Source organism: Rhinoderma darwinii, chromosome 13, assembly GCF_050947455.1.
Source record: "Rhinoderma darwinii isolate aRhiDar2 chromosome 13, aRhiDar2.hap1, whole genome shotgun sequence".
Taxonomy (NCBI): domain Eukaryota; kingdom Metazoa; phylum Chordata; class Amphibia; order Anura; family Rhinodermatidae; genus Rhinoderma; species Rhinoderma darwinii.
This window is the reverse complement of record NC_134699.1, coordinates 56,831,354-56,846,443: the sequence shown is the minus strand read 5'-3', so window position 1 is coordinate 56,846,443 and position 15,090 is coordinate 56,831,354. Positions and strand designations below refer to the sequence as shown.

At 45.9% G+C, this 15,090-nt stretch overlaps 1 protein-coding gene across 7 annotated transcripts in view; it reads left to right on the top strand.

Moving 5' to 3' along the window:
* The window catches only part of AATK (apoptosis associated tyrosine kinase), a 77,250-nt gene that overhangs the window by 57,070 nt on the left and 5,090 nt on the right, over positions 1-15,090 (top strand). For all 7 annotated transcript variants that reach the window (XM_075846158.1, XM_075846157.1, XM_075846159.1 and 4 more), the window contains 5 exons: positions 1,527-1,648; positions 4,781-4,930; positions 7,196-9,965; positions 10,530-10,626; positions 12,943-13,218. In XM_075846158.1, the coding sequence (XP_075702273.1) occupies positions 1,527-1,648; positions 4,781-4,930; positions 7,196-9,965; positions 10,530-10,626; positions 12,943-13,218 (3,415 nt within the window). The remainder of the gene's footprint in view (positions 1-1,526; positions 1,649-4,780; positions 4,931-7,195; positions 9,966-10,529; positions 10,627-12,942; positions 13,219-15,090) is intronic.

Sequence of the window (15,090 nt, the reverse complement as noted above, 5' to 3'; positions counted from 1 at the left end):
TTAAGCTGCAGGCAGTCACATGACCCAACCCTTATCAAGCTCCTTATAGGCTGCCAGGGAGGAGGCTGATGACCACAATGTAGCTGTAGTCTATTGGGAAGAAATGACGCATGCCACCTGTACCCCCCACATGCAGTGGGCCCTGGTATCTGCCCCATTTGTTGGCCCCATGCAGCCAACCCTCCAGCAGTTTAGTACCCCCATGCATGCAGCGGGTCCTGTTATCTGCTGCCGTTCGATGGCACCCATGCATGCAGTCAGACCTGTTTTCTGCAGCAGTTTGCTGTTACCCATGCATGCAGCGGGCTCTATCTGCTGTATTCGTTGGCACCCACGCATGCAGCGGGGCCTGTTATCTGCAAAAATTTTGTGCCCCATCATGAAGCGGTCCCTGTTGTCTACTGCAGTTTGGTGGCACCCATGCATGCAGCAGGGCCTGTTATCTGTAGCGGTTTGATGTTACCCATGCATGCAGCGGGGCCTGTTATATACAGTAGTTTGTTGGCCCTTACATGCAGCGGGGCTTGTTATATGCACCATGCAAGCAACGGGCTGTTATCTGCTGCAGTTTGGTGGCACCCATGCATACAGTGGGCTGTGTTATCTGCCACAGTTAGGTGGCACCATGCAAGCAGTGGGTCCCGTTATCTGCCGCAGTTTGGTGGCACCCATGCATGCAGCAGGGCCTGTTATCTGTAGCGGTTTGATGTTACCCATGCATGCAGCGGGGCCTGTTATATACAGTAGTTTGTTGGCCCTTACATGCAGCGGGGCTTGTTATATGCACCATGCAAGCAACGGGCTCTGTTATCTGCTGCAGTTTGGTGGCACCCATGCATACAGTGGGCTGTGTTATCTGACAGTTAGGTGGCACCATGCAAGCAGCGGGTCCTGTTATCTGCCGCAGTTTGGTGGCACCCATGCATGCAGTAGGCCGTGTTATCTGCCAGTTAGGTGGCACTATGCATGCAGTAGGCCCTGTTATCTGCCGCAGTTAGGTGGTACCCATGCGGCCCATGTCTTTAATTTTGAAACCCACTCATTCTAAAATGACCCTCCTTCTCCTGTGTTTTCTTTACCACAAACGCCTCTGCTGCCGCTTCACCATAGTGCAGATCTGACTTCATAGGTTCAATTATTCTTATGGCGTCGCCAAGCATAATGTTCCCCAAGGGAGTGCTGGGAAATGATTATTTTTTCCCTGCCGCTCAGACACTCCTGTTACTATATTACACACATTCTGTACTCTGTAATCAAACACCTTGGCGCATTGCCAGTTGTCCCCAGCTTGTGCCAGCGGAAGCACCAGGCTGCCCAGATTAAGGGAGGGGAAGTAGTCACTCTCCTATCTCAGAGCACGTCTATGCCCGAAGGGGGAGGAGGGGACTTTAGTGTAACCTCTCAGTCAGGGTGAATCAGACGTCTGCTGATTCTCAGGGAGGAGGGGGGAGTAGAAGGAAGAAGACGCAGCAGGGACTATCTAAGCAGGGACTATCTGAGCGGCTTGCTGTGTTTGTGTCTTACAGGATGACTACCTTGTGACGTCGGACCAGTTGTGGGTTCCGCTGCGCTGGATCGCACCGGAGCTCATTGATGAAGTACATGGGAACTTGCTGGTCGTCGATCAGACCAAGGCCAGTAACATCTGGTAAGAAGCAATGTTTGTCTCGTATATGTCACTATCTGTAGGTCTTGGGTGGAGTCCTGTGCCTCCACAATGATGTATCATGCCGTGCCTCCACCATGATGTATCATGCCGTGCCTCCACCATGATGTATCATGCCGTGCCTCCACCATGATGTATCATGCCGTGCCTCCACCATGATGTATCATGCCGTGCCTCCACCATGATGTATCATGCCGTGCCTCCACCATGATGTATCATGCCGTGCCTCCACCATGATGTATCATGCCGTGCCTCCACCATGATGTATCATGCTGTACTCGCTGTGAACCAGCACCGTTCCTTGTTTACGCCTTCCCATCTTCTTTATAAACACGTAGCGCACGGTCCATGGGTGCGACCCTGAGATATCGACTTTTTAGCCTTAAAACTTATATCGTACCAGCGAAACCATACGGTGAGATAATATTAGGTGGCTACATATAGATGCCTGGCACGTTATGCCCAGGCGAATGTATGGGCACTTATTGGGGCATTGTATTTCGGGATATGTCCATTGCTCTCCTATAGATTGATCCTGTATTTCAGGTCCATAGAGAACCTCTATACGGACAAGCAACAGGTAGACGTACCCCTGAGGTCACCTAGTAGAAATGACCCCCGTATTTGAGTCCCTGGTTGTAGTTGTTTATTACTTATATGCCGCTACCGTATACATCCAGATCTCTATATGGACTTTTACCACGTTTCCGGTCCATAAAATCTGCCGATATGGACCCAGCTTTCAGTTTCTACACTGCACTGCAAAAATGAAAGCCAGAGTCGGATTAGTTGCTATGGGGACAATACTTTTATTAGTTTTATGTACTTCACGTGGGTATGGAAATTGGTTCCGGTAGAGGTGTTGCTAATGGCAACCAATCACCTCACTGCTTTCATTTTCTAAAAGTGGTCACAGACGGGTTCTCAGTGTTTTTGATGGGTTGCCACGGGCAACAAAGACACGTTTCCTCTGTTTTGTGACATGAGGAGTTTATAGCTACATGGAGTGAAGTGGAATTCCTTTTTATGGTTTGTATTTAAAAGGATATCCATGAAGAAGCACCTTATTTATTCCCAAATCTCATAAAAAAACATGGCGACTCATGTATAGAAATGGGTGATGTTGCCAATGGCAACCACCGTGGAAAAATGTACTACACAGACCGCCAAGTTCTGGGGAGCATCGTGATTTTTTTTGGGTCCATAATATTTATTCTAAAAAATGTTCTATTGGAAACTGAATTTGAGATTTTTATACTTTGTTTTTTCCTGGCAGATTTCTTCTCCAAAAAATTGGCAGGCACATGATAGACCAGCACCATGGCCAATACACCCCAAACCATTCCTGATCCATTCGGGCACACCCATAATTTCTTGGGATTATTCCACGTCCATTTAGTTACAACCTCAGTTGCAATCACATCTGGGCCCTGGCACTTGTGAGGGTCCAAAGACCCCTTGGTCAGATAAGAGGCCACCAGTACCATACATGGTACATAATAGGTAGGGCCCCAGGATCCTCTATCTAGCAGGAAATAATGCTAAGCTATGTGTATTTCTGTTTTAACCCATGAGTGCATGACCGATGACATCAGTCCTTGCCCCGGTGTGGTTTACTTCCTGTTATCGCAAGCACTAACACAGTGGGGGCAATTTCATATGGGCCAAATCGGGGTCAGATCAAAGTTAGTGGAGGCCTCAATAACAGTTTACATAATGTATAGAGAAATAAAAGGGTAACTAAACGTTTCACAAACTTCTGACATGTCATAGTGACATGTCATAAGATTTGATTGGTGGGGGTCCGAGCACTGAGACCCCCACCAATCGCTAGAACGAAGCAGCTGAAACGCTCGTGTGAGCGCTCAGCCACTCTGTGTCTATTTGGCTTTTTCCGGAAATCAATGTATCGGAGTACGGGCTCAATAGAAAGTCTATGGGCCCGTACTCCGATCCGTCGGCTTTCTGGAAAAAAACAAACAGAAACGAAGCAGCTGAGCGCTCACACGAATGCTTCTGCCGATTTGTTTAAGCGATTGGTGGGGGTCTCAGTGCTCGGACCCCACCAATCAAACTTATGACATGTCAGAAGTTTGTCAAACGTTTAGTTACCCTTTAAGCTGAGCATATGCATTAAATATTTGTCGAAAGATCCCGCCAATGTTGACAGGAACCCCCTGAAAATCGAATGTGTATGCGGGCAGCAAAATGGCCCCACTATGATGAGGGAAACAAGGATCGGCCTATTTTAGTTGCTATATGAGGTATCTGGCAGCCACTTTTTTCCCCTCTAGTAGTAAACAGGAATAGACGTCATTCATGGTAGAGGCCCTCGGGCCATTTATCTTTATATCAATGCACCTAAACATTTGCTGCGGTCATCTAACTTTTTGGGTTCCCAATGGCTCGAAAAGTCCACAGTACTTTGTCTACCCTTGCCATGTGTCTTTTGAGGTTAAAAGTGGGAACCTAACCCTCCCACAAACCCAAAAATACACAGGGAGAACATACAAGCTCCATGTACATGTTACAGCATTGGAATCTCGGAGTCAACTACAACCAGGGCAAGGCAACAATGCCAACCAAGTACCCTGTACAATCAGGTCACCTGGGAGAAATATAATGTATATTATCAATCGAGCCGAGCGACTAGAGGATGCGGAGATGTCATGTCGTGAGATGATGGTTGACTTTTAGCGGTGGCTGAAGGTGGGGTAACCGTCATTGTACGCCGGTAATTATAAGTTACAGGCTGAGTGAGTCAAAGTTCACCAAGTAACTGAACAAGTTAAAACAAAGGGATCACAGTGTCGTGTTTACCGCCAGAGCGCGCCAGTGGAAAAAAAAAAAAGCCTTTAATTATATTATCCCTGCTATGCAAATGGAGGTGGCGGGAGCATCAGAAATAAACCACATGCAGCTCAGTCACTCACATGGCAAGGAGACCTGTGCACAGATCATGTGTTTTCGCCATTAACTTTAAGAAAGGGTGCACTAAAGTCTACTCCATTTGTGGTATTTTTTTATTTTATGTATTTATTTTACTAGTATTATAGATCATAATTCTTGTATCTGTTATTCTGTGGTTTATATAGTGTCTTCTTTCCCACAAAGGTCCCTGGGCGTCACTCTTTGGGAGCTGTTTGAATTGGGACGTCAGCCTTATGACACTTACTCCGACCGCCAGGTTCTCGGCTATGTTATCAAGGAACAGCAGCTCAAACTACCCAAGCACCAACTTAAGCAACTCCTCTCGGACCGCTGGTAAGTGATTCCCCCCAGTTCCGTATGTGGACAACTTTACAACCATATAGGTTTTTATAGGTATGTTACCTGGGTATGGGATTGCGAATGGAGATATGTATAGTCATAAATATATTCTCAGTGGTACCCCGGTATTTATAGAGAAGACCCCCATACTAGTCTTTCACAGATCATAACTAGGTGATACAAGATGTAGCCCACACAGATACCTCAAGAAGATCCCAAAAACAATGGATTTTTAGCGGCCAGGTTGCACCTCGTTGCCATAAACACTTTCTATGGACCCTGAATGGCTTATAAAACTATATAGTCTGATTCGGTAGCAATGCTGATTGATGTGGTATTCAAGGCATACAAATGGGTGCCAACCCCCTATGCGAGCTGTAATGGCAGCCATTAGTGGTTATAGGATAATTCAATACAGAGAGGCCATTAAGTCCAGACTTGAAACAAGTGCTGGTATATCAGAATCGCTGGACTACAGGATTCAATTCCCGCTCATCATCTCTTCACACAAACCCAATTCTTGCCGTTTAATCAGATCAGGCCAAAAAATTATCCCTTGGATGGCCAACTTAAAAGTGTTGCTCGCTTTGGACACCCACTTTTTTGGCAGAAGGGTCCCCTGAAGATCAGATGATCACTGGGTGTCCAGCTGCTAGGATCCCTAACAATCAGTGGTAATCAGCAGCAAGTGTTTAATTCCCCTGCAGCGCCCCCACAGGTGAAATAAAGCACTACATGTGCATATTGAAATCATTGGGATGTCCATGTAATGCGCGGATGTGCTGGGTCCTCCTGAACAAGAAACACTCTTTGCTCTGGGTAATAGAAGAGGGGCTCCAGATTTCCAAACCCTTATAGTTTATCTCATTATTCCCATGACATCATGGGGCAACAATTTTGAGTAGGTGAAATATAATAAACTCTACGTTTATAAGGTGCCTCTTGAGCCGTCCTATGGATGTGTCTGGTTTGCCTGTATGGTAAAAATCTCTCAGGCCTTCCTTGGCTGTTCTGCACGTCATGCCAAAGTATGGCACTGATATTGAAGAAAATACAATTTCCGCAGCACACATCAGGGAGGGAATAGATACACCAACTGTATCATGTTGGAAACTAGAAGTCATCAGGGATTTTCTCCAACTAGAAAAACACGTGCATCGCATGGATAAGTCACCAGAGAAACCTACACATCACAGATTATACACCATAGAAACGTAGCAAAAGGTCAGACACTGCTCACTAATGTTCAACACAACATCTCCGAGAAGTCTCCAAACCTCGTCATCACATCACATGTGCACGCTAAAGAAAGTAAGGCTGCGTTCACACTGACCCTCCCGACACATATGCCGAACTTAACCATAGGCCACTATGACTCGACATATGCCAAAAAAAAGTGCCCATGTGTAGATGTCTGACAGTTACAACTCTGGCCAGATTATAGGCCAAGTATTAAAATTGGGCAACAGATGCCCACCTTAAGTAGAGGACACACATCATCAGTTGGGTAGATGCCGTGGTGTACGTAGAAAACAGGGGGCCCCATAGCAAAGATTAAAATGCTCCAGCCATTTAGGTGCCAATTTTTCCCATCCAGGACAAAAGGGCCTTCTAAGCCCTTTTCATGACCCTTGGGTCAATATCCTACTCCCTCTGGAGAGAGAACTCCTGCACAGGTCCTTTCCACAGTCACAAATGGTATAGGACCAACCGGAAATGGGCCCCTCTCTCCAAGGGCCCCATAGCAGTCACATGATCTGTCTCTATGGTATGTACACCCCCGGGTAGACCTGTTGTATATGGTTTTCCATAGAGCAGCTATTCTAGGGCCAGCTGTACTTGGCTCATCTTTCTTCTTTGGTATGATGTAGGGGACACCATAAACACTTTCAACAATCAGAAGTAATTGATATCTCACGTATAGATTGTCCAACATGTCCATGAAGTCAACCTGATCCTTCCATTATCCATGAGCAAATAATGTTCACCCCTCAGGGGTATCAAGAGAAGGTAGACGCTTCATATTTCCCTGCCTATGGCCGGACCAAGGGTATAAAAAGGATATGGTCATGGCTGGCGTCTAAAGTAAACCCCTTTGACAATCATTTGGCACTTGCCGTTGACCTTGATTTAGTTTTTGGTGGGATGGATCCAGCCTTTTCTGCTTTGCCATCCCAGTATGTTGACTTCATAAATAGTGGTCATAAGTAGGAACCTGTCCCTGTTATTGGTTGTGCTGATGTCTACGTTTTCTTCTAGGTATGAGGTGATGCAGTTTTGCTGGCTGCAGCCAGAGCAAAGACCCTCAGCAGAGGAGGTGCACCTTCTTCTCTCCTACTTGAGTGTTAAGGGCGCTGGCGAGCTGGAGGAAGAGTTTGAAAAGCGCTGGAATGCCATGAAACCAAATGGTGGAGCCGATAGCGGGGTTCACCATGACAACGAACTCTCTTCCTACCCGCTACTGGAACATTTCTCCTCTGATGGATTTCACTCTGATGGAGATGATGTGTTAACGGTCACTCAAACAAGCCAGGGGCTCAACTTTGAGTATAAGTGGGAGCGTGGACAGCATGAACAATACCCACTGAGCCCTGGTTGCCAATCATACCAAGACATGTACTACACAACAAGCACTGGAGATAGACTAAGTCTGGGTGTGTCGCCATCTGGTTATGAAAATAAGGACTGTAATCCTGACTCTCGTCCACTTGAGTTGGTGCCAGTTGTAAGTGCTCGTAGTCCATCGGTGGCAGGAGACTATTATGTCCGTATTGAGGAACATCTAGGCAGCAATGTCCAGCAGGAATACAGTCCACAGTATGAAGAGCACAGTGTAAAATATAAAGAGGAACCGGGAACAGAGGAGGACTCATGTAATAATAGTCCTTCTATAAGCCTTTCTATGGAGCCCCTTCTGGTACATGTGGAGAACTCTACAGAAGATAGCGGTTGGCTTAGCCAGGCCAAAAAACGAAATTCGTGCTCTCTGTCTGGAGATGAGGCAGACGAGCATCCTGTTGAGGAGAATGACGGTTTAAAAGGTTTTGTTGACCCTCTTAGAGCCTCACCATCTTTTAATCAGTTCTGCCAAGCACAGCCTGGCGCCGATGAGATACCACTCCCAAATACATCTGAAAGTGGGGACACTGGGCAGATCCGTAGAGAAAGATTTGATACAACTAAAGCGGAGGATGGCTCACAGCACAGTGACTTTCCACCAGAAATATCTGAGAGGACTTCTCAACTTCCGGCATTTTCCCCACATTGGGCATCAAACATTTCATCGAACAATAATATCTCCAGTGAGCCGCAGCAACACAGCCTTGGTGTCTGGTGTAACCACCGCTCGGAAGACACCCAGGAGAACGAGTCACTACCACCATATGGACCTGAAACATGGCAAGCCATGGAGACTGGTGAAGGAGACAATAATATGTCCATAGCTGAAGGATTGCGGGAAAATTTTTACAAGGCTGAAGAGCTTATGACCCAGGAATCTTCAGAAAATCACGACCCACCAGGTCAATGCTCCACCACCGCTAAAACCACTGTACCCTACTCCGATCATATTCCCCATCCGTTACAGTCTCCAGACATAGATTTAGGTCAAGAAATGGATCCTCTAGGTGTAGGTTTGTTAATACATTGTGAAGATATTCAGAGCACAGAAGAAGATGTGTCCATTGCTGTATATCAAGTGGTCCCACTGTCACCAGATAAAGAGATAAACAGCCTGGAGAAGACAGACCCTAAAGAATTTTACCAGATGCAAAGTGACAGTGAAGACGAGGACACCATGGAGCTAACTTCTGGGGTGTTTACAGACCTCTCGAGTGAGAGAGGTGACTTGGCTCCATCCTTTAGGTCTTTGCAGAAACAGGTAGGGACTCCGGACTCTCTCGATTCTTTGGATATGCCATCTACATCCAGTTCCTGTGGGACATTTAGCCTTGGAACCTATGCCCCCTGCGCACATTACAAAGCACTGGACAGTGGCTACGACACGGAAAACTATGAGTCTCCAGAGTTTGTTTTAAAGGAACCACAAGACAGCAGAGAAACAGAGGTTTATTACCAGCTCAGTCAGTCCCAGGAGAATAGCCTGGAACCTGGAGATATGCCAATGTCCCGATCGGTCAGCAGTGATTTACAAGGTCTAGATGCCAAGAATCCCTACAGAGATTCTGCATATTTCTCAGACTATGACTCTTTTAATCGTGAGGAAGAAGAGGAAGGAGATCAAAGAGAACAGCAAGAAGCCTCAGAAAGCTCGCTGTGTACAAAGCCGGATATAGAAACTACGGTCTCAGACTTAGAGGGAAATGTTGAGGACACTTATCAAGGTCATACTGTGACCAACGTGGAAGGAGATGACCCAGAGATATCTCTTTCTCCTCTACCGTCTACTGCTCCAAAAGAGGTTTCATTGCTGGAGCCCCCTCTTATAGTACGGGAAGAGTCCGTGGATGAAGGTTTAGGGTTAGAATGTCCTAAAGATTCTTCCACTGAGAAACAAGCCAATACAAGTTCTTCTGTAGAGTCTGTCTCTTCACACAGGACCTTCACATTGTCCCCCGTCCAGTTGTGTCTGACCAAAACATGCATGGTGAAGCCAGGTGCAGTAGGCAGCATCACATTGACCACTGGTCTGCAGGCCGATGGCAAGTCGTCATGCAACAGAGAAGCACTGGGCGCCTCCCATCTACCCAAATGCCTTTCTCCTCCACTTATCCGGAAGGAGGGCAGAGTTGGTGACACCCTGGATGATGATGAGGAGGATGAAGAAAGTGATGACAGCGAGGAGTCTGATGAAGAGCTCCGCTGCTATAACATCCAGGAGCATAGTGAAGAGAGCGAGGAAGAGCACGCTGCTGTACCCATTGTTATCGCAGATAATGGGAGTTGTGGGCATCTCAGAAGCCTCCTGAAGGTGCCCAGTTTCTTGCCTCAGGCTGAACCAACAGAGCTGGACAGAAAGAAGAAAGCGGTGTCTTTCTTTGATGATGTTACCGTCTATGTGTTTGACCAGGTATGTCATATGCTCTCCTGTATCATTTATAGTATTGATCTCCGGTTGTTGCAAAATGACAACCCCCAGCATGCTATGAGAGCCATTGAGGCTGTCTTGGGGTGCTAGGAATTGGAGTTTGGCAACCGCTGGAAGGCCACAAGTTAAAGATCACTGATTTACATTGGAAAAAGTTTTATTTGTCCCTCTAGTTTGTTTAGCCACACCCCTATTTTACTCATTCGCATACATTTGGAGGAAACGGTAGAAGGAAGTGGTGATCTTGTGTAAGAATATAATGAGAACTGATGACAGTGTTGTATTCTTAGCTTGGTGCCTTAGTGAGGGTCACTTTAGCGTCAGATGTACCTAATAAGGTGAGATGGCCACATGGAGTTTGCAGTCAGAGACAATACGTTTGTAGGGGGAAGGTACATTCCAATTTTGCTATGGGGTCCGCCATGAACTGGTGATGAGTGCTATAGTAGACTTGTAACAGTCTTAGTTTTAATGGATTGTGATGGATCTTGGTTGTGTCTTCACTGTAGATGACTTCTTAGAACCTGTGCTGTTTTTTGGTTCTAGGAGAGCCCGACACTGGAGCTACCGGATCAGGAATTCCCAGAACTTCCTCCTGTGCTGCAGGAGGTGACTTTTAAGGAGCCCACAAACCACCTCCTAGGTAAGGACAATGAATAGTTTACAAGCCTTGGCAACCAATTTTTTTTATTATTCCAATGCCCCCCAAAAACGAAAAATGCGTCTCCATAGTTACAGACTACAAACAAACCCTGTGTAGTCTGATCCTGCAGTTGTACTCCCTTCCATCTGTCCACTACTTCTGGCTAATCTATTAAATGTATATAGGGGACAGATGGAAGGGAGTATGACTGCAGTATCAGACTACACAGGGTTTGTTTGTAGTTTGTTGTCATGGAGACACATAGGTCTGCATAGGAGCTGTATACACAAAGAGAAAGGAAATTTTTAATTCAAAGCCGTTTCATTTTTTGTTTTTGGGAAAAAAAACAAAGTTTGGTTGTGATGCTGGACATAGCCTTTAGAACAAATCTTGTGTGCACTAATGGATTAACCGTTACAGTGCTTAAGATTACTTCCCAGCTCTGTGAACAGATGCGATGTTCCAGTATGACCTGATGCAGAAAGATTTGTGACGTTCATTGGCTTTAAGCTGGAACATGGGAGATAATCCGGTAAATCATTGAAGCTTTGAATGGAGAGTAAAGAGGCCACTATATGTGCACAGCTTCTGGGTCCCAAAGCAATAACTGTTATAGGGTCACCCACCTACCATGTGCCAATTATAGTACTGATGTCTGTGGCACAGGGGCCTTTGGACCCCAACAAGCACCAGGGCCCAGGTGCGACTGCTTTCTCTGCAACCCCTAAAGCTACACAGCTGGTGTTTAATATATGCGGTTTTGCATATTTCCAATAGACTTTCAATTCCTGACCATTTTCAAGATCTCTGCCTGCTGTCAGTGAATTAGCACTGTTTTTTTTTATTAATTAACCCTTTCCCAAACACGTGCCAGTCTGCAGAGGTGCTGTGTATTTACAACCCTGCTTCTCTCCGGGTTCAGGCAGCGCGGGGGTGCCCAGATCTTAGACCGTTAGTCAAAACCTCTGATCTGGGCACTATCATTACTTTACATCATACAATGATTAAGCGTTGTTGCCATCAGTGAATGGGAAGTTTTACTGCTTACTTTCAGAGGTTGAAATTCTGATCATCACATGACCAGTATACAAAGGTCTACAGCTCATTAAAAAGGAAAGCGGTACTGTAACAAACAGTGCACGTGTGTGATCATCACATAAATAGGAGAGTTTAATCCCTTTTATGTAAAAAAAAAAAATATATATATATATATATATAAGCTTTCTATTCAATGACAGCAAGCAGATGTTGTGAGGAATTGATAAAGTATATTAAAGAATTAAAGAAATTTGTATTAAACTATTAGTATGCACTTGCTAAAACTGGAAAATTCCTTTAAGGGTATGTGCACACGATGAGAGGCTTTTATGTCTGAAAAGACACTGTTTTCAGGAGAAAACAGCTGCCTCGTTTCAGACGTAAAAGCTCCTCCTCGCATTATGCGAGGCGTCAGTGACGCTCGTAAATCTTGAGCTGCTCTTCATTGACTTCAATGAAGAACGGCTCAAATTACGTTGCAAAGTGTCCTGCATATAATGTATATAAGTGTCCTGCACTTCTTTGCCGAGGCAGTCAATGACAGGTCGTCTGCACAATATGTCGGCAAACCCATTCAAATGAATGGGCAGATGTTTGCCGACGTATTGCAGCCCTATTTTCAGGCGTAAATCGAGGCATAATACGCCTCGTTTACGCCTGAAAATAGGTTGTGTGAACCCAGCCTAAGTATCGTGATGATGACATCAGTGTATCAGGATTAATGAAGTGTCACCCAGTTGAGGGTCTATGTATCTTTTTAGGTCTGACTTAGATTAGCAGTTAGATTCATCGAAGTTCTTCATAGCCTCATAGAAATTTAACCCCAAAATTCAGATTGTGAGGTGTCAGCAATCCCAGATAAATGGTTTTAGAGGGTCACGGCTACCTTCAGCTAAAAATTAAACTGTGACGGTACTCGTACATCCATGTATACAATCTCCATCTCTTGTAAGCTCAGCTGCTTGCGCTCCTGCCTGCAGTTCCTGAGACAGGAAGTAGCTGTCTGACAGTTACATTGTCAGCCATATTAGCTCTTATGAGGCTGCTTTTTCTGTCACCCAGTCACCCAGTCTATTAAACAGATAGAACTAGAAAACAGTTTAAGAGAATGCTTGATGGAAACCATTATGGCTTAATTTACTGCTCCCTGTGCGGCCATATTGGTTGTCATCCAGTATATATATATATATATATATATATATATATATATAATGCCGGTACATCTTAAGATTTTGTCTTGCAAAACAGATGGTCTATCTTTTGTCTATTTTTTGACAGACAGCGGTGAGTTTGAGTGGGAGGAGGCCTTGCCTATTAAACCTGTGAAATCCTCCTTTATAACCACCCTCCCGCCGGTCGTGCTGACTACTGAAGTTGATCGCACCCCTGATCCCATACCTGTGTCCATTCCCGTGGCCGCACCTGTGCCCATTCCCGTGCCCGTCCAGAAGCCGCAGCTGCCTGTTCAGTTTTCCCGATTCAGCGTCTCTCCAACGGCTGTGTCCCGGTTCTCTATAACGCAAGTGGCCGACAATGCCATGGGATCCCTGGAAGGTGAGGACGGACTAGTTAATTTTGTCTAATTTAAAGGGGCACTAAACTACATATCTATGTAATGTCTCTGAAAGGTTTCAACGCTGGAGATGTAAGATAAAGTAGTGATCACGGGGCGGGGAGTTATTTTGCACATAGTCACTAATCTTACTGAATTACCACACCGTCCGCCTCTCAGGTGTCTGAAATGACTGATAACATGGAGCAAGAGCACAATGAAATAAGCATTTTTTCTCTATAAATGGCTACCACATGATGCGGTCTGGACCCATACATGATTATGCTGTTGGCGGAGTTGCCCTTTAAATGGCTCCTAACGTGTTGGTGCGGCTGCGACCATTGTCTGAGCCTGTGTATTATCTGTGATGTCAGAGGGGTTGAGGTCATTTCATTTACTTTCCTTCTATGAGGAAGTGAGCGGAGCCGTAGACTGGGTGCGGCGCCGCTTGTGGTTTTTTGGTTGTACAAAAACATTCAGCTTCACATCAATCATGCATGAATGAATGAATGAATAGGAAAGTGACGCCACTGACTGCACCAACGAGGGTCCCGGGGACCAGGCAGAATCTAGAGCTTTATAGAAGAGAAAGACTTATAGGGAACCTGTCAGCAGAACATTGACTACCAAATGGGCCCCGGTGTTCGGTAGGCAATCAAAAACCTTTTTGTTTTATGCAAATTAGCTGCGAGTGCCACTTGGTGGGCCGTTCCTCCGTTAGGGCTCCTCTTTTCGTTGGCGGACGTTGCCAGGCTATGGCGACGTCCCAGTACTATTCACCCTATTCCTGCCTCACTGCGGCGCATCCGCAGCACGCTCCCTGTTATAGCAGTCACGTTGTGCAAGAGCTGGGAGCGTTCGTCACCATTCCGGCAGGTTTCCGTTTTAACGAAGGAATGACCGCGCTATTGATTCCGTTGGAAAAACGGAAACCTGGCGGAATGGTGACGAACGGAAATCATTAGCAATGTTTCAGTCACCATTGATCTCAATGGTGACTGAAACGGAAGCTGTGGTTTCAGTTTGACTTTCCGTTGTGGGGTTCACCCGACGGAAAGAGGATGGTGAGGTGAACAGACCCTTAGGCCGGGTCCCACGTAGTGTAAACGCAGCGGAATTTGTGCAACGGAATTCTGTGCGGAAATTCCGCAGCATTTAGACCAAGTTCACACAAATTTTTGGCGCTGTTTTTGACGCTTAAATCGACTCCCATTGATTTCAATGGGAGGCGAAGGCATTTTTTTCCCCGCGAGCGTGGAAAAAACGCTCACAGGGGAAAAAAGTGCAACATGCTCTTTGTTCAGGCGTTTCCATCTCTGACCTTCCATTGACATCAATGGGAGGCAGAGAAAGATTTTTTCCTGACAAAACACAACAAAAAACACTGCAGAGACAGTGCAGGCAGGTCAAAATGTGCCTCAAAATTCCTGAAGGTATTTTGAAACAACAGATTTTCCCGCCTGCAAAAAAACGTTGTCCGATATAAAATTACTATGTGGTAATGCTTGTAATTTATAAATGTAAATACGTTTGTAATATACTTACATTTTACAAAATGGCCCCGTTTCCGGATCCTGCAGTGAGGTACTTGACGGGCGACGTCACTCTGCACAGGCTCCGGCCGCTGAGGTTCTTTTCCGGGTATTCGACACGTCACTTGTGACGGGCTGTTCTGTTATAAGGCGCATGCGCGGTCCCTGCTGTTATCTCGGGAACAGCAGAGCCCGCGCATGCGCGTTAAGAGCTGTGCGCAGAACGTCACAAGTGCAGTCCGGCCTCCTGAGATGACATTTCATCCCATGTGACCGTTGTAGCGTCACCATGGCTTACAACGTCATCGTAGAAGGCCGGACTACGCGCAGCAGAGGGAGGAG